The 26,304-nt window shown below is 44.8% G+C and overlaps 1 protein-coding gene across 15 annotated transcripts in view; it reads right to left on the reverse strand.

The window, feature by feature from the left end:
* TACC1 (transforming acidic coiled-coil containing protein 1) overlaps positions 1-26,304 on the reverse strand; it is a 112,066-nt gene that overhangs the window by 45,065 nt on the left and 40,697 nt on the right. For 6 of the 15 annotated variants that reach the window (XM_087856388.1, XM_045779309.2, XM_087856387.1 and 3 more), the window contains 2 exons: positions 10,540-12,324; positions 9,463-9,578 (listed from right to left, as the gene is read on the reverse strand). The exons of 2 other annotated variants lie outside the window; for them this stretch is intronic. In XM_087856388.1, coding sequence (XP_087712514.1) covers positions 9,463-9,578; positions 10,540-10,700 — 277 coding nt within the window. In that variant the 5' untranslated portion in view covers positions 10,701-12,324. Of the gene's footprint in view, positions 1-9,462; positions 9,579-10,539; positions 12,325-26,304 lie in introns of those variants that run through there. 7 more of the 15 variants (XM_045779310.2, XM_045779312.2, XM_045779308.2 and 4 more) reach the window with 4 other exon arrangements.

The raw sequence follows: 26,304 nt of genomic DNA on the forward strand, positions 1-26,304 counted from the left end.
AAGCACTACTCAGGAGCTGGGAGGGACAGGGAAGGGGGCAGGGGCAAGTTTAGTCACTTTTTGTGAGAGACAAGGCACCAGATGCCATTTCTCCAGAGATAAGCTTCTAACTCCTGACTGAGGCACACTGCAAAACATAAGACTCCACAGGTAAAGAATAATCTGGAAAGCCACCTGATAAGCTGAAAAAGCTTATACTAAGGATGAAGAAAATATTTCAAATCTCCAAACCAGCAAGTTATGCCATTTTACTTGTCCTCTGAAAGCCAAGATCACAATACAGTAAGAGGGAGGGGCCCACCAATCATGAGTGTCTGCCCACCAGGCAGCCAAACCTCCACAGAAACCCACCCAACATGGCAGGTCTGGGTGGCTCAGTTAAGCGGCTGCCTTCAGCTTGGGTCATGATCTCAGGGTCCTGCAATGGAGCCCTGCACTGGGCACCCTGCTCAGCGGGAATCTGCTTCTCCCTCTTTCTCGGACCCTAAGCCCTGCTTATGCTCGCTTGCGCTCAAATAAATAAAATCTTTAAAAAAAGAAAGAAAGAAAGAAACCCATCCAACGATGAATATGTCTTCTCTTCTCACTCCTAGATGCCCCAGAGTTTCAGAACCATCTGGATTTGTTTGAGGTTACATTTCAAATACATTAGAAATCCCCCATTACAGACAGAAATTGTAGAAGGCCCCCCCTGTAGGACTTTTCCTCCATCCCCAATGCCTGCAGCAGGAGGAGCACAGAGAAAGAGCACGTGCTAACAGATGGGACTCCTCTGCAGAGATGTGAAATTGTGTAACTTCACCCCATTGCTGCCAAACAACCATAATGTGCATCTCTTCAGAAATAATTACTGGAGAATTCAAAATACCAACTGCCTCTCTCACAAAGTAGCAACCGCCCACACAGGACCTGGGGGCTGATGCAGGATAAAGGAAAAGAGAGGAGCCTCCAGACAGAGCAACAGCAGCCGATTCACCAGGCACATTAGATGCCTCCACAACAGGACAGGGACCCGGGCTGAAGACCATGTTATTTCTGTCTCTTCTGCTCCTGCACTCTAAGAAAAGGGGCAAAAGGAAGCAGGGTGCCTGGGTGGCTCAGTCATTAAGCATCTGCCTTTGGCTCAGGTCATGATCCCAGGGTCCTGGGATCGAGCCCCGCATCGGGCTCCCTGTTCAGCGGAAAGCCTGCTTCTCCCTCTCCCACTCCCCCTGCTTGTGTTCCCTCTCTCGTTGTGTCTCTCTCTGTCAAATAAATAAAATCTTAAGAGAGAAAGAAAGAAAGAAAGAAAGAAAGAAAGAAAGAGAAAAAAAGAAAGAAAAAGGGCAAAAGGAAGGCAGGAAAGAGGCCCCAGAGGAAGAGAGTAATAAAAAAGTTGGAAGTCTCTGAAATTATACCCTTTGGTATAAGTTTTTTTAAAAAGTAGAAAAGAGTCTTATGCTAGTCAACCTCCAAGATGGCCCCCAATGAAGGTGCCATTTACCAGGTGAGATGAATCCCATCTCCTGGCAATCATGCTGCTGGACTGACCCATGTAACCAAAGATACTGTGGAAATAACAGTGTGACTTCTGAGGCTAAGTCATAAAAGACATTACAATTCCCATCTTTCTCTTGGATCACTCTGGCCAGTCAGCTGCCATGCTGGAAGAACACTCAAGCAACCTCATAGGCAGAGAGGTCCATCCACATGGTAAAGAACTTGCCAGGCAGGAGTGAGCTACCTGAGGAGAAGTTCTTCCAGCCCCAGTCAAGCTCTCAGATTAATACAGTCCCCGCCAACACCGTGACTGCATTCTCACAAGTAATCCTAAGCCAGACCACCCAGGTAAGCTGCTCCCCAAATTCCAGGCCTCTGAAAGCTATGTGAAATAATATTTATTGTTCTAAGCTGCTAATAAGTTTTGGAGTAATTTGTTATGCAGCAATAGATAACTAATACAGGCCTCTTAGAAACTCCTCTTTCTATCCTGAAAGAGGTGAAGAGTCCCAGGAGGCCACACACATCTGCATGCATGTGCCTCTTCTCACCCACGTGTGACTCACAGGTGGAGAGAGAAAGCAAAAGCTACTACTGAATATGTCCCCTCCCTCTTAACTTCTCAGTGAAGAGCTGAAGCTAAGCATCAAGGGCGCAAAATGTTTTCAACAGAGCTGCTTACCCGGTAATGCTTTTTTTTCTTTCCTGCTTCTGGCTCTGTGTCCAAATTTTGCACAAACTTCTGATATTCAAAATTCCTGAAGTACATTTTATACTTCACATATTACACATGCCAAGTTAATAAATGCAGAATATATATCCCCAACTGAACTTTTTTTTTTATTATTACTATCACTTAACAGGATACTTCAAAGGAGGCTCTCCCCACATCATACACTCTGTCCTGGCAACATTTTAAGAACCTTTATTTCTTCTGATAAGTCTTCTCTTCCATCACTGAAGAGAGAGAATCACGGATTCCCTGGGGAGAGAAGTTGTATAATATGTCCCATAAAGCTCTGGATGTGCGATCTTAAAAGCTGAATTAAGACCCCACTCTACTACTAGCAGTAAGGACACTGGCCTTGATTTCCCAATCTTTGGAATGGAGATCACATGCGTCCTACCTCATAACATCACTGTTCTAAACAAGTAAGATGCTGAAAAGGAAAAAAAAAAAAGGCTACTTGCTTCCAATACATTCAATAAACTCAGCTGACACAGAAAGCAAGATGGTCTGCTGCGGGGGCGGTGGGGGGGAGTCTTACAGGGGAAGCTGGAGATCAATAATTTGTTGTTATATTTCCAGCAATGATATGGGAAAGAGGGTACCTGGATTGGCTAGGAAAATGTCTGTATCTGCCAAACAGAACTGCCAGATTATGTTTTTTTCATTTGTTAAATAATGAAATATCCATTCTGCCATTAGCAATCTAACCCCTGGAGATCCAATCATGTTTGTGGAAACTCATAAAATTAGGTTCATGTACAAGTAAAGGTGAGGGTGAGATCCTGAACTTAGAAGCAGCAATCCCTTTCTAGGCCCAATGCGAACAGTTTTCAGGCAGTTCAGCAACCCTCATTTATCACATCCCCACCAAGACGGCTGTTTTGGTTTGGGGAGATAAGCCAGGATTTTCCCATCACTGACCTGAGGTTAGGAGATTGTGACGAAATGGTTTAGGCTGCCAGGACTTCCTATGAAGAGTGTTACTGCCCACTTGAAAAAGTCACTACAAGTACTCTTTTACCTAAATGTTTAAATGGCTTCAGACCATATCCATTTTTTTAAGTGGAACATTAAATGGCAGCAACATCATTTTGGAAGGGTTGACCCCAGCACAACACACACAACTGATGCCTTCAACCACCAGAAATTGTCCAAGTAAGCTATCTCGCTTTGTTTGGAGGCTCAGGTAAGCCCCAAACTGCACAGTACAAGTCAAATGAGTGGAATCCTTACAGCATTCCTTCCAACATCTCTCAAGAAGATCCTGAATTTACAATTCATTTTGAAAGAAAAATACTGCTTTATAGTTATTAAAATGTCTACTTTCAGCAGGCAGACTTTTCCCCTGCCTCTAAGTTTTTGATTCAAACATTGTGGCTCCGCACTTTCTGAGGTGTCTGCTGGAAAAACTATACTTTTTCCCCAAGAAAACTTTCTCTTTGGGCGGAACACCATATAGAAGCTCTACATGGCTCATTTACACTGGTATAAATAAAGCAACAAAGAAACATGGCTCCGATCCCGTTTACTAACTAGAAGGAATCTCCAAAGTTGAGAGCTAAAAACGTTATCTGGGGGGGTGGGGGGAAGAATTGTACCATGCTGCTGTGGTTTTCAAGCCTTAAATATCCTACAATGATATAATATAAAAATTTAAATTTAACTGTGAAAGAGCCAATTACATCAAAAAATAAAAAATAAAAGGGATTGGGATGGCTTCAGATATTGTTGAAGGAGCCATAGGGGCTGAACTATTGGACTAGGTAACATTAAGGGTCATTACTAGTCCCATTATTTCTAGGAAATTGTAATAAAGCAATCCCTGTGGTAGGGGCAGGCAGAGGATGTGAAACTAAATTCTTTTTTTTTTTTTTTTAAGATTTTATTTATTTATTTATTTGACAGAGAGAGAGAGAGCGCACGATCAGGGGGAGAGGGAGAAGCAGGCTCCCTGCTGAGCAAGGAGCCCAACTCAGGGTTCGATCCCAGGACCCTGGGATCATGACCTGAGCCAAAGGCAGCTGCTTAACCGACTGAGCCACCTGGGGATACTCATGGATTTGACTGGAACACTTCAATAAATACTGAAAAATGTCTGCCTACTATTTTCTTATATATGTAACCCAAAGCCTTAGAATCAAAAACCTAAGGCTTACATTTTAACAAGATTTGCATTCTAGGTCTTATAATATGTACAGTCTGAAACAATCCAATAAATATACCATTTCAGCCCTACAACATATACCAACAATATACCACATCAACCATTGAATAAATTCTGAAACACCCAATTAAAACCATTAAATGAAATTAAAACCATTAAATTAAAACCATTAAAAAACACTTAATGGGCAAAAGTTTAAAGTCTATATATGTGCACTTATATTAAATGATTCTCGAACTCTCTTAATTCTTCCCTTATTTCCTTTTTTCATAACTCCTTGGATCTTTTAGTTCATTGAAAATCAGGTACACCGACAGACCAATGACATTTGTGTTTTGCAAGGGAGACAAAGCCAGCCCAAACTAGTCTTACCCTAAAGACTTACCTGACCATACAGGCCTACGCCAATGGCACCTGGCGCCACACTTCACTGTTAATTAATCATGGATGGCCTTGGCGCTTTCTTTAAAGTTATCCCAAATTACTTAAGCTTCAGATTTTTATCAAAACTGTCATAAGTGTGGATCTAGGTCGGCAAACATTTTTGTCAAGAGCCAAATAATAAATATTTTAGGCTTTTGCCGGCCAGTCTCTGTTCCAAGTACTCAACTATTGCTATTGCTATTGCTATTGCTATTGCTATTGCTATTGCTATTGCTATTGCTATTTCAGGGGCGCCTGGCTGGCTCAGTAGATAGAGCATATGACTCTGAATCTCAGGGTTGTGAGTTCAAGCCCCACAGTGGGTGTCGAGCCTACTTACAAACAAACAAACAAACAAACAGAAAAACCTCACTAATTTAGTGTGAAAGCAGCCATATTAGACAACACTGAAGTGAACAAGTGTGGCTACACTCTCACAAAACTTTATTTATGGGCCCTAAAATTTGAATTTCATATAATTTTCTCACAGCACAATTTTTCCCAACCATTTCAAAATGTAAAAATAATTCTTAGCTCCCAGGCAGAACAATAATCGGCCTCAGCAGGCAGCAGGCCACATTTGGTCTGTGAGCCACAGTCTGATTCCTGATCTAGACTACCCAAAGCGTGTCAACAAACAACTCTGCATTCCCCCCAGGCCTCCAGCAGTAAATATCAGTGGAGTGACCCTGTTTATCTTTCCTTCTATTCTGGAGGACTATCCTATGACTTTGAAATACTGAGGCATCTAATTAACACATCAAACAGTAGATGTACCGAGTTGTTTCAAGGGCATATGAGAGCTTCAGTATGAATTATGATTTTCTATCTCAAACAAAGGTAACAAACTATAAATGAAGGTATGTGTGTGTGGTAAGGAGGTTTCTAGTAGCAGAGGACATTCAATTTAAAGTCTAAAACAATGGACAAAACCACAGTCCACCCAAAAAAAAAAAAAAAAAAGGATAAACTTGAGATTGAAACTTCTGCAAAAGTCCTCTCATAGGTATGTCTCTTCACTGATCTATCCCACAGCAAAGAGAAAGAACAGTAACAGCAGCAGCTTAAACACTCTTTGCTGGGGGAGGCAGACAGAAAACACAGAATTACCAGCCCAAATAGTACAGCCACTACTCTGGTATTTTCAAGGAAGCTCTTTAGCTCAAGTTTTATTTTAGCAGTTAGTCTGAAACAGCTTCTATCTGTGGCTTAAAAAAATCCCCACAACCTCATCCACCGTTTAATTCCTAGAATGGCATATAGCTTTGTCTCAAGAAGCATTATTACAGAGTTCAGATACCGTTAAGTTCCCCCCAAAAAACTTCCAATAAAAAGAAAATTAACTTCAAATAGATGTAGAAAATTAACTTCAAATGTTTCCCTGTGTTCAAAGAATTAGATGGAGTTTGGGGAGGGGGCCAAGGGTATGGGATATGGGATGCAGCCCATACACTGGAGGGCCGTTATATACTAGGAAGCTAGGATCTTTTACATATGTTACCTCCAACCCCTGACTAACAACTCATAAATCATCCCTCCAGAAGATACAGTCTTATATAATCTCTATCTGCTGCCCCACCATGTCCTGAATCCACAGAAATATGAAAGACTAACTTTATCGGGAGCCAAATGATCAACAATTTCAGGAGAAAGAGGACCATCCAAGCCCAGAAATTAAGACTTCAACCTGAAATGAGTCTCTGGGAATTTTTGTCCACCGATACCTTTCCTGGTCAGACCTGTGCTTTGGTAGTATTTTTGTATTTACTGTGTATGTATAACAAGGCCATCAACAAGACTCTGGACTAACAAAGTCTCATTCTACATGCTGGGCTGAAGGAGTTCTAAAAGGCAAGATACTACCACGTTGATATGCAATCATCCTATTATTTAAAGACCCTAAATTGAAAGATCTCTTAATATGGAGTGGTAATTTCCCAGACTGTACACCCTCCCCCATTCCCTACCAATACATGGCCTTTAATCATGATCTACTCCACAGAGTTTCCCTGGTCCATGACTCTCTAAAAAGAAACCTTTTAGAGATGGTGAGAAAGAGTCTGAGCTACAAGTTACCAAAACATGTAAAAAAGAGCCAGTGGCACAGGAAGGACTAAACAATTGGGTCTCTATGGCTCTGGGGGCCTGAGCCATACAGGCCTCTATGCAATTAGCAAAGAATTTGTCAAGATGAATCAGACTACCAGCTGACAGAACGGTGAGGAAGGGGCCGCCCAAGCTGAGGGCAATTCAAAGAGACTTTCAAGTAGCTACTTAACATGTCTGGTGAGCATTATTTAAATTTGATGGGAAAGCTTCAGAATAGTTCTTTCCAGCTTTCAAATCTCCTTTCTGATCTGCCAATCTTCAGAGAGGAAAAGGGAAGTTATGAAGAACAAATGCATCTTCCATGCTGTAAAGCTAAGTGCCCCACACGAGTGCTCCAATACATAAACTTGCCTGTTCCCATGTGGTCTCTTCCGAAAACAATGGTGAAAAGCAACCCAGGGTGAGTTGAGAATATGGCTGAATTCTCCGCTCTCGATTCAAAGCAAAATCAAATCAGAAAAAGCTGGCATCATTTCACCAATAATTCCAGCTCCATCATGAAGTCTATCACAGAGCACCTACCTTCCCTAAGCAACCTATGAGGAAATCATGAAGCCATAAAATATGGTAACTGTTCGGAGAAAAAAAGTCATCATTGGGTCAGGAATTAGTTAACAGGATAACTGAAAGCTGGTTCTATCTGCCCTCATAGGGTGACAGTGACAGACACTGGAAAAGGGAAAGCACTGAAAAAGGACATCCATGCTAGAGAGTCCCTTCTCCAGACAGCAGCTAAGTAGCCTATTAAAAAGGATGTCAAAGCATGATGTCTCTGCTCCAAGCCCTCTGTTGTGGGTTAAACTGTGTCCCTCAAAAAGCTATGCTGAGGAGCACCTGGGTAGCTCAGTTGGTTAAGTGTCCAACTCTTAATTTCGCTCAGGTCATAATCTCAGGGTCGTGAGATCGAGCTATGTGTGGGGTTCTGTGCTGGGCGTGTAGCCTGCTTAAGATTCTCTCTCTCCCTCTCCCTCTTCCCCCTTCAAGCACTCTCTCTTTCTCTTTAAAAAAAAAAAAAAAAAAGATACGTTGAATTCCTAACTCCCCATACCTGCGAATGTGACCTTACTTGGAAATAGTACCTTTGCAGATGTAATCAAGTTAAGATGAGGTCATACCGGATTAGGAGAGTCCCTATATCCACTAACTGGTGTCCTTAAAAGTATGTCGTGTGAAGGCACAGAGACATATAGGGAGAAGCCTGTCATGTAATGAAGGAGGCAGAGACCGAAGTTATGCTGCCACAAGCCAAGGAACACCAAGAATTACTAGCAACCACCAGAAGCTAGAGGAGACAAGAAAGGATTCTTCCCTAGAACCTTTGGAGGGAACATGTCTCTGTGGCTCTGATGACACCTTGACTTTGGACTTCCAGCCTCCAAATCTGTGAGAGAATACATTTCTGTCATTTTACGCCATTACAAAATGTTCCAGACTTCCCTTTATCTAGCTAACAGCTCCTACAGTTCCCGCCCTAGTCACTCCACTCGAGGTACCCTGGCCTCTTCATTGTCCTCAGAACCTTCCCACCACCGGGCCTCACCCCATCCCAGGCTGGTCCTGCTTCAGGCCTTTGAGAATACCATTCACTCTGCTGAAAGGGTTCCCTCCCCAAGAATCTGCAAGGCTGTTCCCTCAATCTTCCCTCAGGGCTCTGCTCAAGTTCCCTTATAGGCAAGGCTCCGCCTAAGTACCCTTCAGCATCTCTTATCCCCACCCCATACACCCTATTCCTCCTTCCAGTGCTGTATTTTTCTCCGTAATACTTAAGACAAGATGACATATATATCTTGCTTAACCTTTAAGAGATCCATCTCCCTCCGTAATATTAGCTCAGTAGAGCAAGACTTTTTCACTGCTGAATCACAGCGCACTCTTTTGAGTGGATAAACAGATTCTATCAGGACAGGTGAAATTTTACTCAAAACTGGCTGTGTGACAAAAAAGGTTTCTACTAATTAAATGGAACAACAGAAGCTTTTGTAGATGAAGGGCAGGCTCAAGGTTGAGCTCTGAGGGGGCTAGGAGACAATCTCTGTGCCAGGTTTTCTTAGGTAGACTGAGAAGCTCCCCACCATTCCTATGTAGGTGAGGGGAGAGGTAAACAATTTTAAAACAGCTTCTTAAGATTCCTTCTTATCTAAAAAAAATCAACTTCCACCTATAATTTTTGTCTCCGGCCACACACACCCCTGGAGAAAGTAACTTAGCTTGAGAAATACCCAAAGCCAAATTTAAACATACCTCCCTCCACCTCTGCATTACTATATGCATTTTTGGTTTTGGGGGGCTGAGGGGAGGGGCCCAGCAGGAATGTTTGATAATGGTAATCTCATCCTGCAAATGTACAAACTACTTAGGAAGAAAGCCTCTGACCACCACATTCCTAAAAAACAAACAAAAACATTTCAAATAAGCCAGGAGCTTTAAAACAGCTCTTTCCTAGTAAGTACTCAATCCAAAGCTTTTTAAATGGCCCTAAGTTAACACTCTTCCTTCCCCCATTTACATTTTCAAAACTTTAAAACAAAAGAGGCAGAAAATGAAAGTCTTTCTTTACCTTGGGTTTTGGCCCCCCGTCCTGCCAATCCTAGGGATGAATCACAGGATTCCTTGAGAGGCGATCTGATTGGTGTTTCGGCTTCAGGGGTCTCAAAATTACCTTCAGAATCCGAGCTGCCAAGGGGGAAAAATGAGGAATTACCACTTTCAACGGTATTTCCGACACCCTTTACAGTCTACATGTTGACAAAGGCTGAAGTCCAGCATTTTTGCCTAACTTTACAACCCACTCGTCCTCAGCAGGGACTGGCCTGCGGGAGCTCACCACAAGGTTTTGTCGCCGGGCCCTCCTCGGCCTTCTGCCTGCCAACCTGTCTCCCTGCTATCCCTCCATCCTCCGGAGCTTTTCTCCATCACCATTTATTTTTGAGGTCATCCTTTCTTCTGATATCCCCCCAAAAGCGCTTTTCAACAGACTCCTTTTCTAACAAGAACCTTTTCTCATAGGCTTCAAAATTAAGATTGCTCCCTCCTCCTAAAAATTAAGTCAGCTCTCGCCATGATGCCTTTTTCTTAGGCAGGCCTCTACCTGTTTGGAACTCACTCGGCCCGAAGCTGAGAATACCGTCACCTGCCTTCCTCAATCACTCCGTGACAGCTCAGCAAAGACCACCATTTCTCACCAGCTGCCAGGGGCCTGTCATCACGCGACCTTCTTTACCAAGGCTGCATTTTCGGGACACAGAGGAACACCAGGAGGGCCTGGGAGCGACTTCTTCCCCACAGGGAGGGCCCCAAGTTCTACCGGGTGTGATCAATGACACTCTGTGTGTGTAGGGGCGGGGGCTGGGGGCTCGAAGCTTAAGAGAAAGTGACTGAAGCAGACCGGGATGCGGAAAGACTGCAGATTCTGGGTTAGGTTCTGAAAGCTCACACTGAAACGGGGGGGAAAGGTAATGCCGGACAGAACATCCTGAACTTTCGAATGCACAGCGGGGACCCGGTTACGGGTAGGGACGCAGCATTGCGATGATAATGGTTACGCGGGTGAGCGACCACACACACGCACACAGAATGAGCCGCAGATGGATGGATGGCAGCACGTCTGCATCTCGGCAGGGATGCGTGTACTTGCCTGAAACTCAAGGATTTGGTCTCGGCTTGCGAGTCCTCCTCCTCGGGGTCGCCCTCTGGCCCTCCGGCCTCGTCCTCTCCGGCGCCCCCGCCGCGCACCGCGGACCAGGTCCATTTCGCCCACTGCACTGGGGACAGGATCTGCCAAGGGCTGAACGCCATGAGCGCGGCTCCTCCGGCTCCAGCTCCTAAGAGTAGGGGAAGGGGGAGAGCCTTTTTTCCCTTTCAAAATGGAGGGAACGGGTGACAGGCGCCTGTAAGCGTTTCCAGCGGAGGCGCGGATGTGGTTAAACGAACGCCGTCGGGGGCCCGGGTGGAGCGCTTCCTCTCGGCAGCAGCAGCGCCGCTTCCTCCTCGTCCTCCTTCCCGAACGGTGCGGCCGCGGCCACCCCCGCGCCGGCGACTCCCGCCGAGAAGATGCCTCTCCTAGGGCCTCCTCAGGGCCCCGGCCCGCAGCGCCGGGCGGCTCGGGTCTCGGGGTCTCTGGCTCCCGCCTCCGGGCCGGCGGGGCGCGCATCAGCTGCCGCGGGAGCCGCGCCCCAGGAGCCGCCCCCTTGGACCGTACTATTCGTGCGCGCGGGCGGGGGCGGCGGCGGCGGCGGCGCTGGGCCTTTGAAGTCCTCGGCGCGCCCGCCCGATCCCCCCGCCGCGGCGCCGCTCTGGTCGCGCCCGGACTGCGGGAAGGGGGCTACCCCGCTGCGACTCCGGCGGGCTGGGCACCCAGGCGCCCCCAACAGCTCCGTCAGCGGCAGGAGCAGGGCAGATCCATTTTCTGCGTCCGTGCACGCTGGACTTTTCCTCCTTCCCTTCTTATTTTTTCATCTTGCTACTGTGACTTAATGGCGTTGTGACATTGGACCGCACAGAAGTGAAGCCCCTTGTTAAAAAAAAAAACAACTTTGAGGCCGCTGTTGCCTGATGTTTCTCCCCCTCCCTGACATTGACAGCGTGGAAGATTTCAGCCCGTTCACCTCCGACCCTGTCACTCCCAGGATTTGGAAATTCCTCAGCAACGCTGCAGGAGTAGCCAAGCACTGGAACTGGAGATGTCTCGTCCCTCCCCAAACCGCACTCGTGGACGCTCTGGGGCCAGGTCTCTGGCAAAGGGTGCCAAATTACCCTGTGAAATTATAGCCTGAGCGGGTTCCCATTCTCCTTTTCTGAGGCTTTTCTCTTCATAACTTCTAAGTCTCTGATTTCTGACTTCGTCTGCTGCTTCAGAAGTATGCCAACAGGCCTGGTAAGGCAACCTTCAAAATAAAAACCCTCTTTATGTTGGAAGGCAGAAGAAAATAGCAGAGCTCTCCTCGGATTTTCTTCATTTTCCATATAGAGATTGCTCTCCTCAGAATTTCCAACGCACCAAGGACGCCGGCAGCCGCAAACCACAAACACCAGGCTTCACGATCTCCTTGCCTGGATAGGGCGTTTCTTGGGCTATTGTTAATTTCCCAGAGTTGTGGTGAATCTGTGAGGTGACTTCAGGTTCTCACACAGAGAGCAGCTCCCGAATTTAGGAACAAAGTCTTGCTGAAGCTGCACGACGCAGACCATCTCCCCTGAAAGGGGATGATGGCACTGTTGAGGAGTCGTGACTGTCTCGCACATTCGATAACAAAAACAAGCAAAAATCATGCAAGATAAGCCATGGGAAGTGGTCTTACCATAACAGAAGGGCAAAGGTTTGCCTGAAGTCTAGATCAAAGGGTTGGGGGTGTCAGGATGCTTTAGAATTCATCCAGCTCCTTCCCAGAGACAAACACAACTGTCATGACTGTTCTGGAGACTACAACGATGGGAAATAAGTAGGAGTCATTTTTTTTTTTTTTTACGTCCACATGAAATACATCACAACGTTATCCAATTCTTTGTATTTTTAGGTTTATGGCTCACCACTTACACCTTCAGGTTGTAAGGTCCCCTAGGTTCCTGGATTTCACACAAGTGTTTTGTTGCCCGGAAATAATATTACCCCATGTAAATTAGTAGCTGGCATATCCTAGCTCCGGTTCTGTTCATTCTTCCTCCTGAGTAGTTCTCTAATCTTTTCACTCCTCTGCATCCCCATTGTAACTGCCGTATAGTTCCCACGCTGTCCATTTTTCATAGGTCTACTGTAAATGTCTTCCAACTAGTTCTACTTCTGAGGGTTTTCGCACCTGGGGTCACCTCACCTGACTGATATGTGACTTGTGCTCTAGGCTTACTGTTCCTGTTCCTCTTTACTCCCAGCCCTTTGTATTCCTTGCCATAATCAGTGGAGAATTGGTTCTGAAATTTCAATATGTCCCAGAATCATCTGCGTGCTTCTTTAAAAATGCTAATCCAGATTACCAGCAGGACCTGGAAATCTGTATTTTTTTACCAAGTATCTTGGGGAATTTTTTTCACAGGATAAATTTGGGAAACAATGACTAGCTTGGACTGACTAATCGCTGCTTCCGGAACAATTTCCCTCTTGCCTGCTGAGTTTTGCACGTTTCAGGGAGCCTGGGTGGCTCAGTCAGTTAAGCGTGTGCCTTCGGCTCAGGTCATGATCCCAGGGTCCTGGGATAGAGCCCCGCATCAGGCTCCCTGCTCAGCGGGGATCCTACTTCTTCCTCTCCTGCTCCCCCTGCTTATGCTCTCTCTGTCAAACAAATAAATAAAATCTAAAAAAAAAAAGTTTTGCACATTCCCCTCCCCCTTACCCCCCACCTTGAGCTCCCAGACCTTGACTGCCCAAACTTCTTTCATCACCCAGCTCAAGTGTCTACTCGGGAAAAACAGGCTGATTTCTCCCCCCCCCCCCCCAATCTGCTATCTCTATACTGCAAACGTTAATAGAAACCTTTATTGTGGCCCTTAGATGGTTTTGAAAGGGGGCACTATGAATACTTACACCACACAGCAGGCATAAACCAGGATGTCCCCAAGATGTAAGGTCACCCTACACTTAGCACACGACATATAATGAATTTGTTTACATATCTGTCCCACTTCTACACCATAAGCTTCTAAATGGCAGTGACATCATATTTGTGATTTATTTTTATTTCTCCAGACATTAGGACAAGGCCACACACTTAGTAGGTGCGCAGTAAATGAACAGAGAGGGAATATTCTAGGTTAGTAATAGATTTTATGAATTTGGCGGGATGACATAAATTCCTAAAGCCTGACTCTTCCTGGGGAAATCAAGTTTTGGAATCAGCGCAGAATGGAACTTGGAGCAAGTAATGGTCCCAGTAAGACAAAGCCCAACTTACAGAGCAATTTCTTGAAACTGGAGAAGCAAATACTCAGGTTTCTGAACATCACTCCCCAGCAAGCTCCTGGGCTAATGTGAACAACAATAAAGGAAGTAATGACTCACTAGCTTGAATTTATTTTATTGTCTAGAAGTTCAGGTAATGAGGCTGATATACCAATTTTCCTGTAATTCTGGGAAAGAATGGGCAAAGTTTGAAAACAGATATCCTAACCAAGGTAAACCGTTTTGCTGCTATGTCCTCAGAACCACAGAGCAAAATGTCTGGAGAGACATGACCACATAACCAAATGAAACGTATTTGTTTTGGAAATGACCGAAAGCGCAGAAAGGGCCCCATCTGTTCTCTTCCCTCCTCTGCTTCTTGCCCTTCACAGAAGCTTTGGATCAATACAGCATGAAAATCTGAAATGTAACTCCCTTGAAACACTCCATAATTGTGGTGTGGCCAAGCCAGGCACACCCCTTGCCTGTAATGGATGCTCCAGAGGGATCTGCAAGATGGGTCTCTTCAGTTAAAAAAAATAACAAAATAAAACAAAATGAAAGGGTAAGCAAACTCAAACAGGCAAACAACTAACCATTTCATAGCACAGCTATTCTAGAAAAGCCTGTAGGGACGGGGCAGGAGTTGGGGCAGATGTAGCTGGGGCCTAATTGGTATGGGATCATTGGTATGGATCCCATAAGTAGATCTTAACGCAAGTTGAACTTGATCCTGTAGTGGGGGAAACAAACAGAAGAACCTCCCTAGATAACGTAAGGGAGTGACAAGGCATAGCAGTAGCCGTGCCATCTGGAGAAGCCCGCTGTGGCTAAGGGGCAGCCCTACCCAGTTCCTGGTGCCCAGCGTTGCCATCTAACAGCCTTCCAAGAGAAACTCAAATTGTGGATTTTACAAGACCTCTTCCAATCTTTAATGTTCTTACTGACTTAAATTGTTTTAAACCTTGTGGAGGCCAACATGGTGCTGGACCAAAACAAAGCCATCTGGGTGCCTGGTGGCCCAGGGAGCCTGGATGGGCAAAGGGGAGTCATCAGGCTTTGAGCAAGTAAGTCACATTTCCATTTAGAAAGACCATTCTGGTAACAATCTGGGGGATGGGAGGGAAGGAGGCAAGACTGGGGGACCCAGAGAACCGCATTTCCCTGCCCCAAACTACCTAGAGAAAACAGACAGCCTCTGCCTCCGAGGGTAAAGAAGCAGAACTGACATTTGTGTTCTTAGCTTTCACTCCACTTCTTTGGGAAGTAAGCAATCCAAGCGTGATGGGAACACCTTTACAGGGGAACGACAGGAAACCGAGCTTCTTGCAGCCAGTACAATAAGAAAGCACCTGCTCTGAGATGATGTGAGGGAGTAGAGAGAGTCAAGGCAGGAGGGTAGGGCCAGGATGGCACAAGGGAATCGGGGCTGAAGGAGACACAGAGAAAACCGAAAGGTCAGGCAGGCAGGCAGACAAACCCATCAATTGTATCCGTATTCTCTCACAATTTAGGAATCTGGTGAGCAAGAGATACATCGAATTCAACTGAGATTAGACGCCAGATGGATGATGTCACCGACGCGGCCGGGCGGCTCTGAAGCGTGTAGGAAATGCATTGGCCCAGAAAGCAGCAACTCGGTTGACGTGCCTCAGTGGAACCTCCGCAGACGTCTCCCACTCCCCAGCCCTGCTTTTTGAGAGCCATCTGTTCACTGGATGAGGTTTCCGAGACGCGGTGGGAAATTCCCCGCACGTGGTGATGCCATCAACCTGATCCCTGAATGTTCTCTCCTTACTCACCAAGCTAAATGTCCTCGGGAGCTCCCTGAGACATAATGACTTAACAGGACCTTATGTCAATCACATTTCATCTGCGCCTTATAATCATTCCCCCCGGTAGCGGGGCAGGTCTTCTCATTCTCAGCTGGAAGGTGAGTTGGCTAAAGCAGAAAGGGCAGCCACCTGCCTGAAGTCACACAGCTAACTGGCGCCAGCACTGAATCTGGAACGCTGGTCTCCTATCAGTACCTTTGGCGCTATGCCACATTGGAAGAAAGCAGAATGTCCTCGAAACCACTGGGTAGTTGCCATTCCGTCAGCTACACACTCCTCTCAAAATACTGCTGCTGCAGTTCCCGCTTCCTGCTTACCTAGCATGAAAGCCGAAGCTAAGAATACCTAGCTCCCCACCCCCAATGCCAGCAGGAGGCCTGCTGTCCTGGCCGACCTCAGTCTAACCAGGCAACAACGTGCTGATGTCTGCACAAGACAACATGGCCAATAAGGGCATCTGACACATTCAAATATGTTAACATTACAGTCTTAACCTTGTGAGGTCAGATGTTATTCTTACCTATAGGCTACAATCACCTGTAGAATTACAATCTTCCCTCCACTACCCAAGCACACCCACATCAGAATCTGTACGATGCCTTTGCACTGAAAATTATATCATAAAGAGAACCTCCTTTCTAATTTTTTAAGAGAGGAGCCAGATTTATGTCCATGGTTAACACTCTTTCAGCGCTCCAGAAAGATTAAAGGGGATCTAGATTGCATCCTTTAGAGACTTGGCCAAGCTCCCCACCGAGGGCCGGCTCAGGGACCCTTGTTCAGGCTTTGCTCTGCTGAATGATTCTTGTCAGGTCAGCCCTCCGATCTATTTTGCTCTGTATCACAAAAGTAAAGTCTGACTTTCCCAGAAAGTATGACATTCAGCCTAGGTCACGATCAGACTTATAGCAGAACTGCCACATAGCAGAGTTGAGCTGTGTCAGCTTTCAGTGGGAAGCGGGGAAAAAAATAAATCTATTTTATGATGTTTACACTGAACCAGTGTCATTTAAGGGCCAGTTCTATGAGGTCCTCTCCCGTCCCCATCGGACAGCATGACTGTATGTTTATTGACTTTATGAGAAAGTTCACTTTAGCTCTACCCTGGGATGTAGGAGTATTAAAGAAATTGTTGTTGAGTACAAAGGACACAAACAGAAATAGGTCAGTCTGTTCATTCTAAGTGAGAAAAATAACCCCAATACTATTCCTAATTCTTCCCACCAACGACCACAAATCCAAAATTGAAAACAAGCCTAAAATAAACACAAAAGATCCAATTAAAGCAGTGAACGATCTTTAAATTTAGAAATATCTTCCATTTCAGAAGATATAAGTGGTTTTTCTAGCTATGCAGCATTATTGCAATTACAGAGCCTGTTAAACGGGTAGACTATTTTGTAAAATTATCGTTATTGATTTAGCACATTTTGTGTTCTATTTTTTTAAAGATTTTATTTATTTATTTGAGAGAGAGAGCACAAGCAGGCAGAGGGGCAGAGGGAGAGGGAGAAGCAGACTCCCCGCTGAGCAGGGAGCCCAATGTGGGACTCGATTCCAGGACACTGGGATCATGACATGAGCCAAAGGCAGACCTTAACTGACTGAGCCACGCAGGCACACTTGTGTTCTTCTGTTGAATTTATATTCCTTTTCATCAGATTAGGCATTAAGAAAAGTGGGCCCTCTGAATCAAGCAGCTTTACATATTAAGCCTCAGACAAGAAAACCATCTGAAACCCTAAGTTGTTTATGAATTTAAGTTTCTAATAATGAATATTACTCCAAATTTGAGAGATCTACATTACTTCATTTACCGTGGTTAGGCAGCGGGTGGAATCTAAGGCTTGAGTTAAAGAGGATGAAGGAATTTAGCAAATTGAAGTAGAATAATATTCCTTCTTCTGTGGGCGTTTTATTCCCTCTCCTCTATCCTACCACCAAAATAAATCTCCCAAATAATACACCCGGAACACTACTGCAACACTCACATGACCCAGGTTTTCTGAGATCATTCTGAGAGCACATATCCTACCCACTCTCCTTGTAAACACATGTCCCCGTTTTCAATTTACAAAATATTGTCACTAGGGAGTTGGAAGATAACAGATTGGGATGACAACTGGAAAGGACAGCAGAGATGGGGGGGAGCAGTTAGGAGGGAGGGTTGTGTCCACCCAGAGAAAGAATAAAATCACCAAAAGCTTTCCAAAATAATTGGGACACCCACTCCACCTAAATCCTCATTTGTGGTGGGGATTTCATGACAGTAATTCTTTGTGACTGATAATCTTCTTGTGCTTCTAGGAGAAAAGGTGGGAAAGTAAGTAGCAAACTCCATGACAGGATATGCAGCCTTCTGTTACTTCCAGCCTTTATCTTTTTAGAGCAAAAGTTCAACTGCCATATTTGGGTTCTGAAACCACATGCGTGTGAAAACTGAAGGAAAATATGTCCTTTTACTTCTCTGTTACAGTACGAAGTGGGGAGAAGGGAAACCTGTCCTTTTTAAGTATGTTAAAATTGTTTTAAAACTCCAAATGTTAACACATTGCTCATTTTCATCGCTAATAAATATAAACTAACCAACCAGCTGAACAAACGGAAAGACGCTACAATGTTTCAAGTTGGTAAAACGAAATATTTAAAGATGGCAATACTACCCAATTAATCAATAAATCTAATGCAATTTCAATCAAAATTCCTAGGATTTTTTTCCTTGGGATTTGTGAATATTTTCCAAAAGTTTATTTAGAAAAATAAACAAGTGCGCATATTTTAGATTCTTTAAAAAAAAAAAGAGTCAAGAAGGGGATTAGGTCTACAAGACATTAAGACACGTTGATGCCAAAATAGGCATATCCTTGTTCTGTGAAACAGGATGGAAAGCCAAGAAAAAGACACTTACAAAATACAGGAATGTATTATATGATAAAGATGTTATAATACAGTAGGGAGGGGAAGGTTATTTAATAAGTGGTTGGGGAAAAAGTGCTTGGCAACGGAGAAAAAGATCAAGTTAAACCCCTCACCCAGTACATATACCAAGATAAATTCCAGATGGAGGAGAATGCTAACTATTAAAAATCAAACCATGGGGAGAAAACAATCCAGAAGCAACAGAATCTGTCAAAGCTCTGTCAGAAGCATGACTGTCCAATCTTTCAAGTAATTAATGAAATCACACACAAAATAAAGATTGCAGATTTGGCTACATAAGACGAGTAAAGCTACTAAATGTTTGCCTTCAAATTAAAAGGCAAACGAAAGGCTGGGGAAAACAACAGCAACCAAAAGCTAATACTGTTATTACCTAAGGAACTCATGCAAATCGTGAGGATAATCGAAACCCCAGCAGAAATGAGCAATTCTAACTGCTTGCTATGTGTCAGACACTGCGCTAAGCGCTCTTTACCTGAATTTTCTCCTCTAATCCCCACCCTCTGGCCCCACAGTATTGAAGGGTATTATTATGAGGAAGGTATTAGTATGGCCTTTTAAAAAACAAAATAAAACAGGTCAAATTGACTACATTTGCAACTTCTAGCTCAGGGGCTTAACAAGAGGGGTGACCTCTGAAATTATATGCAAAATTATGTGTGTTGTGTATTTGCACCAGTCTCTCCCTGCCTCTTCGCCACAGAGCCTCAAGTTCCACCCAGAAAAAATGCTTTAGGCTGATTAAAGATTAACTTCTGAATCTGAAAGTAGAACCAAAAGATTCTCTTCCTCTAACAGTTACAGGGAAGTTCTAACCCAAAGGGCCCTTACACAGAGAACCCAAACCCGCCAGAGATTAATACAAGAAGCGGCAAAAGCTCGGATGACACGCAGCGTGATGAAGCCACGGGTACTAGTGGGCGCCCTGGGGGTCTAATCTAAGTGACACCCTCTTTCCAAGGAGGCATTTGCTGTGGAGCCAAGGGGCCACTGAAGGAGATTTTCCCAGGGACTTCCTACTGACCTACCTGAGCATCCTCGAGGACACACAAAATTGGGCCAGGGTATCAAAGGGGGCGGCCCTGGGGGGCTCAGCCGTTAAGCGTCTGCCTTCGGTCGTGATCCCAGTGCTCTGGGATCGAGCCCCGCATCGGGCTCCCTGCTCAGCGGGAAGCCTACTTCTCCCTCTCCCACTCCCCCTGCTTGTGTTCCCTCTCTCGCTGTCTCTCTGTCAAATAAATAAATAAAATCATTAAAAAAAAAGTGTGCTTTATGTGGAAGGGGCAAGGGACTCATTTTTAACATGTGTCTCTTTGGGGTGCTCTCCTTTTGGGGTACTTCCCTTTTAGAGTGGTTTCTTCCAGGAAACCATGTTGATGAGGTATGCCGGACTCCAGGAGTCCCTCCCGTTATCCACCATGTCCCTTTTTGTAATTTCAGTTACCTGTGATCAGTCAGGGTCTGGATGCGGACGATTCTCCTCACACACTGTCAGAAGGTCAACAGCAGCCTAACGCTGGGTCCCAATGTGGACGCCATTCACCTTGCTTCCTCTCATCACGTAGACATTTTGTCATCTCACATCATCACAAGAAGGGTGAGTGCGGTACAATAAGACATTTTGAAAGAAGGACCACGTTCACATAACTTTCCTTATAGTATGGTGTTATAATAGTTCTATTTTATGGTTAATTATTGTTGTTAATCTCTTCCTGTACCTAACAGATAAATTAAACCAAATCATAGGTATGTAGAGGAAAAAACATAGTGTATATTGGGTTCGGTACTACCTGTGGTTTAGGCATCCACTGGGGGTTTGTCTCTGGTGGGTAAAGGGGAACAACTGTACTAGGTGGGAGCCTCTTCCCATCTGGGAAAAAGCGGGAACAGTGGTGGGGCTCGGTGGTGGACCAAGGCACAGGACACGTAGCCAAGGCCTGGTTCTGTGCAGCAGGAAGCTTAAGGATCTGGGGAGCTCTCTTTAAGAAAAATACAAAAGCAACTTGTGAATACAATGCTAGGGCTCTTCTGGAGACCCTGGAGCGAGCCTACCCAAGTGAGGGGTCCTGAAATTTAAGCTGCATTCACTTCGTGGTAAACTCAACTCTGTTCAGAGAGCAAAAGAGATCCTTGTGTCTCTGGAGTGTCCGGCAGAGCCCCAACTTGGTGAAAATATTGATATATTGAAGGAAGGGGTCACATTGCCCTCCTCTATCTTCCAAAAGGCATTGAAAAATTTTAACTGTTGGAAGCTTGATAAAACTGTCAAAAGTTATCTCCTGTACAAAAGGTGAAACATACCTCATGGTTCTATTGTTTCTGTACAAGTGTAAATGCACACACACACACACACACACACATATTTTAATTACGATAAAAAATAAACACCCTAACACTTCTCTAGCATCGTGTGCCTTCTGCACCCTTATCCTTTGGATTTCCGCAGCTACCAGGGCAGAATCTACCCCCACCCCCCCGCCACAGCCATTATTTCCTTATTTCTTCTGGTAAAAGAGCTCCCTGAGTTTCCCCTGGGCACATGGCCACCCAGAGGGCCACATTTCCCTGCCCTTTCTGCAGGCAGGCATTGTCTTGCGACTAGTTCTGGCCCGTGGGAAGGGAGGCAGGTGGCCGGTACGACTTTGGGGTGATGGCTTTAAAAAGAAAACTGCTGTCCTTGCCCCGTGTTGTGGACTGGTGCTGAGCCAGCTTCTACTGTGGGGACGGGGACCACACTTGGGAGTTGGCAGAAGAGATGGACGGAGCCAAGCCAGGCTAACCTCTGGAGCAGAGCGGCCTGCGGCCCTGGACCAAGACACCTGACAGCTGTTATGTAAGAGAGAAAAAAAGTCCATCCTTGTGCTGCTGCACTGTTGAGTCTCTTGGGGACAAGCAGCCTCACTTCCTCCTTCACAATACAACCTCTTTTGGAGCGTTTTAGCATCTTCAGTTCCCTCAGATGGCAATATGGGAAGAGCCTGCCTTAAATGTCATTCCATATCATCGTGAGAAAGATGACATTTTGGTTCTTTCAAAAATGCATCTTATATCACAGTGCTGTCTTTTTCTTAAAGCCAGAAAATTGCCCAGCCGTGAGCCTCAAACCTGCCACATGGATGAGGTGGTCTAACTATCCTGAAAACAGGACTGAGGGAGGCCACCTTCCCCTACTGTAATGACTTGAGTTCAAATATCACCTTTGTGGAAATCAGGCAGTAGTGTCGTTAAAGATGACAGGTGTGGACGAGAAAGCTGGAGGGAAAAGGAAGTCAACACTCAGTCTTCCAGGCAGGATGCCTTTGGATGTTGTATGAAGGATATAATCTTCTTTGGGAGAATATTCTCTTCTTGAATTCTTCTTGAATATTTCTCGAAAATATGATTTTATAAATCGAGAAATACTATATAATAAATACGTGTATTTGCCAATTCAAAGGCTAAAATCACAATTGACCCACGTTCTATAAAGAAATTCGTCATTGTTGTTGACTTTTACACCAACTGGTGTTAAGGATTTCCAGTACACACCCATAAAATATTTATTTAGAAACATTTCCTACGGACTTGTGGTTAGTCGGTTATTTTGTTGTATTATCTTCCAGAAGTGCCATCAGTAAGGTTATCCTTACTCTGCTTCTCAGTACCTCACCGTGTAAGATGTGGTAATACCGCAGGGAGCTTCTACTTCCTTTTGCCAAGGCACAGACCACTACTGAGTAGAATGTATTTGCTTCAAATCGTTTTCTGAACAAATGATAAGTCAGTCCGTGACTCCAAACCTAAGCTCCCACCCTAGATCTCACAGAACCACAGGAATTTTTATATGGAAAGGACCTTTGCCAAAGATCACTGGGCTGAATATCTTTGTTTTCAGATGATCACATGAGTCCCTGAGACATTCGGGATTGCCCCAGGGGCAGTCAGGCACCAAAGTTTGTACAACTAGGACTCACACCTTTCTGGCGGGAAGTATAAATTCCAGGCTTTCTCCCCGACCCTAATGGACATACACACTTGGTATATGTAATAGAGATAAAACTCCACCCCCCCCAATATTTCCCTCATTTTATTTTATCTTTTTTTTTTAAGTAGGCTCCATGCCCAACATGGAGCCCATCACCTCCTCCTAAAAAGCAGCTTGAACTGTTTTATAAAGCAAAACTTCTTTATACAAATAACATTGTGCTTTGTTTTAGAAGTATTTTAAATACCATTAAGGGAAAATAATACATATGTTCATTCTTTCATTCAATCGTCCCACAAATTTTACAAATGACAAAACAAATCCAGTTCTTGTCCACACGGAACTTGCGCATTCCTGAGTTTAGGAAGCAAAGAAATAAATATGTAACTTACAAACTGTGCAGTGTGGTTTATCAGAAAAGCGCAGGGGCAATGGCAAAGGCCAAGGGAGGAGGTGGTTCACGGAGATAATCAGGGAGGGGACAGGCTGAGGCCTGAGCGATGGATGTGGGAAGTGTTGGGGCAACTCGTCCTGGCAGAGGGAACAGCAGCCTCTGCTTTAGAGCAAGCGTAGCTAAAGCGAAGTGAGTCGGGGGCTGGATTGTCCAGGTAATGCTGGTGGAGTAGGAAAGGCACAGGTGGCCAGGGGACCTACGGGACCACGGTCTTTGAAAAGGTGAGTTTTTGATGACACAGAAAAGAACAAAGACGAAAGGAAAACTCACCCATAATTGTGCTTTTGATAAACAGCCACCGTTAAAACGTGGGTGAACAATATACCCTGTTTTTATCTTTTTCAAAGCACTTTTTACATCTGGCATCAAATTATTGCTATTTTTCTAATTATTATCTGTCTTTCCCGACTACAAGTGGCCCCATGAACACAAAGCACCCTGTCTACTTTGCTCTGTCTGCTGATAATATTTGATGACTGAATAGACAAAAACTTCCAAATACCCTTCTTATAATATATAATATTATATATATAAATATATATATTATATATATAAATATATATATTATATATATAAATATATATATTATATATATAAATATATATTATATATATAAATATATATAAATATATATTATATATATAAATATATATAAATATATACACATGTACTTATAAATATGGATAGACAGGAAGGTAGACAGATACTTTTTACACAAATGAGTTTTAAAAATCATACCACCCTCTGCTAGAGGTGAGGACTAAATCCCACTTCTCCAGTTTTAAGCTGGAGCTCTGCTCCCCAGGGGAGGAAGTGGGGACCAGGATATGAAACCAGTGCCCTTCCTGACCTGGTAGAGCCCACATGTTCTGCCCTCTCTCGCTTAGTTGCAGTAATAAGCCTTTCGTTGTCTACAAGATTTACATCATTTGTTCCCCATGGAGAGAACTTTATGGGGTTCACTGTTCCTCATTATAAGTGAAACTATGGTGAATAACCCTACACGTGCATCTTTTCACATGTAGACAACGGTTTCTTAAGAGTTAAAACTCTAGAAATGGGATCATAGTGTCAAAACACATTTTAGTATTTGGAAACGTATAGCAAAACTGCCTTCCGGAAAGGCAATACTAATTTACCTTTTTAAATGACAGTGTTTGAGATAGCCTCTTCCCTCAACCTCAATCAACACTGAGTTCAGTTCATCTAAAACTATGGCAAGTAGGTGGACACGACACACCATTGTTGGTTTTATTTGAACACATTTGATTGCTAAAGGAAGTCTGAACACCCTTTAACGTATTTGTTGAACCGCTGGCTGACTCCCTTCCTTTCCTTCTTTCTTTGGTAAATGGAGTGTTTAAGTCCTTTGCCTTAACTCAGTAGTTCCGTGTGGCTCCTGGACCAGTAGCGTCCGCACTGCCTGGGAATCAGCAATGCAAATTCTCAAGACCCATCTGGAACGGACCCAATTAGAAACTGGATGGGGGGGGGGGCAGCCTCTGTGTGCCTGCCAGTGCGAAGCAGCCGCACTGCAGACCCTCACTCTCTAAACAGGACATGTGTCTCTACCTCCAGACTAGAGACAAAAAGCTTTTGGATCACCAGCAAGTTCCATGTTTCCTCCACAAAATGCTAATGTGGACCGAATTTCACTTACTATTTCCTTTCATTCAAAATACTCTGAATAACCTCACCAAGACCCAGAAGTCCACTGCACCACCAGTACCCACGTCACAAGGGTACCGCAGGATACCTGTAAGAAGTATTCCCTGTGCTTGTCTGCCCGGCATCATTAACCCGTTCTCTGAGCAAAAATCACATTTTCTTTGAGGAGCCACCCCCTCCCACTCTCAGGGCTTGTGGTTTGGGTATCCGGCTCCCTCCCGATGCAGGGGTGGGAGAGTGAGTCAGGCCTGACTAAACACTACATTCCACAGCCGGCCCCCCTGACCCCCCCCCCCCCACTTGGTTCTGCAAAGGGCACATGACCCAAGCCCATCCAACTTACGTCTCCTGACAACCTCTCTAAACTTTGCCACCACTACCTCTCCTCTGCCCTGTATCAAACCTGGGCCCTGTGACAGGATTCGGAAGGAAATCCAGCATCCCGAGGGAGGGAGGCACGCTAAAAGCTACCCACAGGAGCCACCTGTAGGAGAAGCGGCCTTCACCATGGTAACTGCAGTGTATTCGGCAGGCATCCCAGGGCGATATCCGTGGACAGTAGGTGCGCAAATGTGACTCTGCACTGGGATTAGCCCAACACGATGGGCATTTTCATTAGTCACTGGCCTCTTGGTTCAATAATCCCTTTATTTAAGAAGCTCTGTAAGCCTCAAGTAATGACAGCTGGTGGACACATTTCCCAGGCTGGTGGGTGCCAGGAATGGAGATGAGGAGTTTGTGTGGTAACATTCTCCAGCCTCATTCCAGGGCTCCTCATACATCTGTTCGGTAAAAAGTGGCTTCAGTTGTTCCCAGAATTCCCTCTCCCTCACCAGCACCACCAAGGGCCACATTTAAAGAAACTCCCTCTCAGATATTATTAAAGTGTCCTCGTGCTGGAATCTGTCTTTTCACCCCGTGGTTGTTGATTTTTTTCCCCCTCAAATAAGATATTCAGAATTGTTTTATCTTTAGTACCTACCCTTTAATTAAATTCGCTCATTCAAAAACAACTATTGAGTGCCTCAGCACGGGCAAGGCAGGCCAAAGGAACTCCTTATTCTCTCTGGAATCGCACACAACAGGCCCATTACGGACAGCACAATGCAAGGAACTGATCGGTCTCACACACCCCGAGCCTCTGCCTGATGACAGTGGAGGGAAGCTCAAGTATGACCAAAAAAGGAAACAACATGGTTCAGCTTCCACAGAGGGTTTTCAAATGCGCGAAGGGGAGACGTACGGGGGGAGGAAGAAAAGAGGGAGGCAGGGAGGGAAACCCGAGCGTGGTGATGTTACTGATTGCAAAAGAGGAATGTGAGTCCAAGTCCATGCTCCCGTCAAGATTATTCTGCTCCTGGGGAGCTATTTTCATGCCACTAAATAATGTAGCATCAAAAAAGCTCTCTGCTTTGTACGGAACATGAGGAATCTGGGATTTGATACTGTCAGCTAGAGTATTCATATATACTCTATTCAAGACGCACAGACAGCCCTAAATACAGCAGTTTGGCTCAGCAGGGGAAACCACAGTCATGACATCTCTCTGTCTGCCACCGTCACAGCTCTGGGAGGAAGGCTGCGTGGGAAAATCAGGGCCGGCAGCACAGGCCCATGTTTGTGCACACACACACACCATGTACACACCTCACACTCATGCGTGTGTGCAC

This window comes from Ursus americanus, chromosome 27, assembly GCF_024610735.1.
Source record: "Ursus americanus isolate L20-20 chromosome 27, mUrsAme1.1.p, whole genome shotgun sequence".
Lineage (NCBI taxonomy): Eukaryota > Metazoa > Chordata > Mammalia > Carnivora > Ursidae > Ursus > Ursus americanus.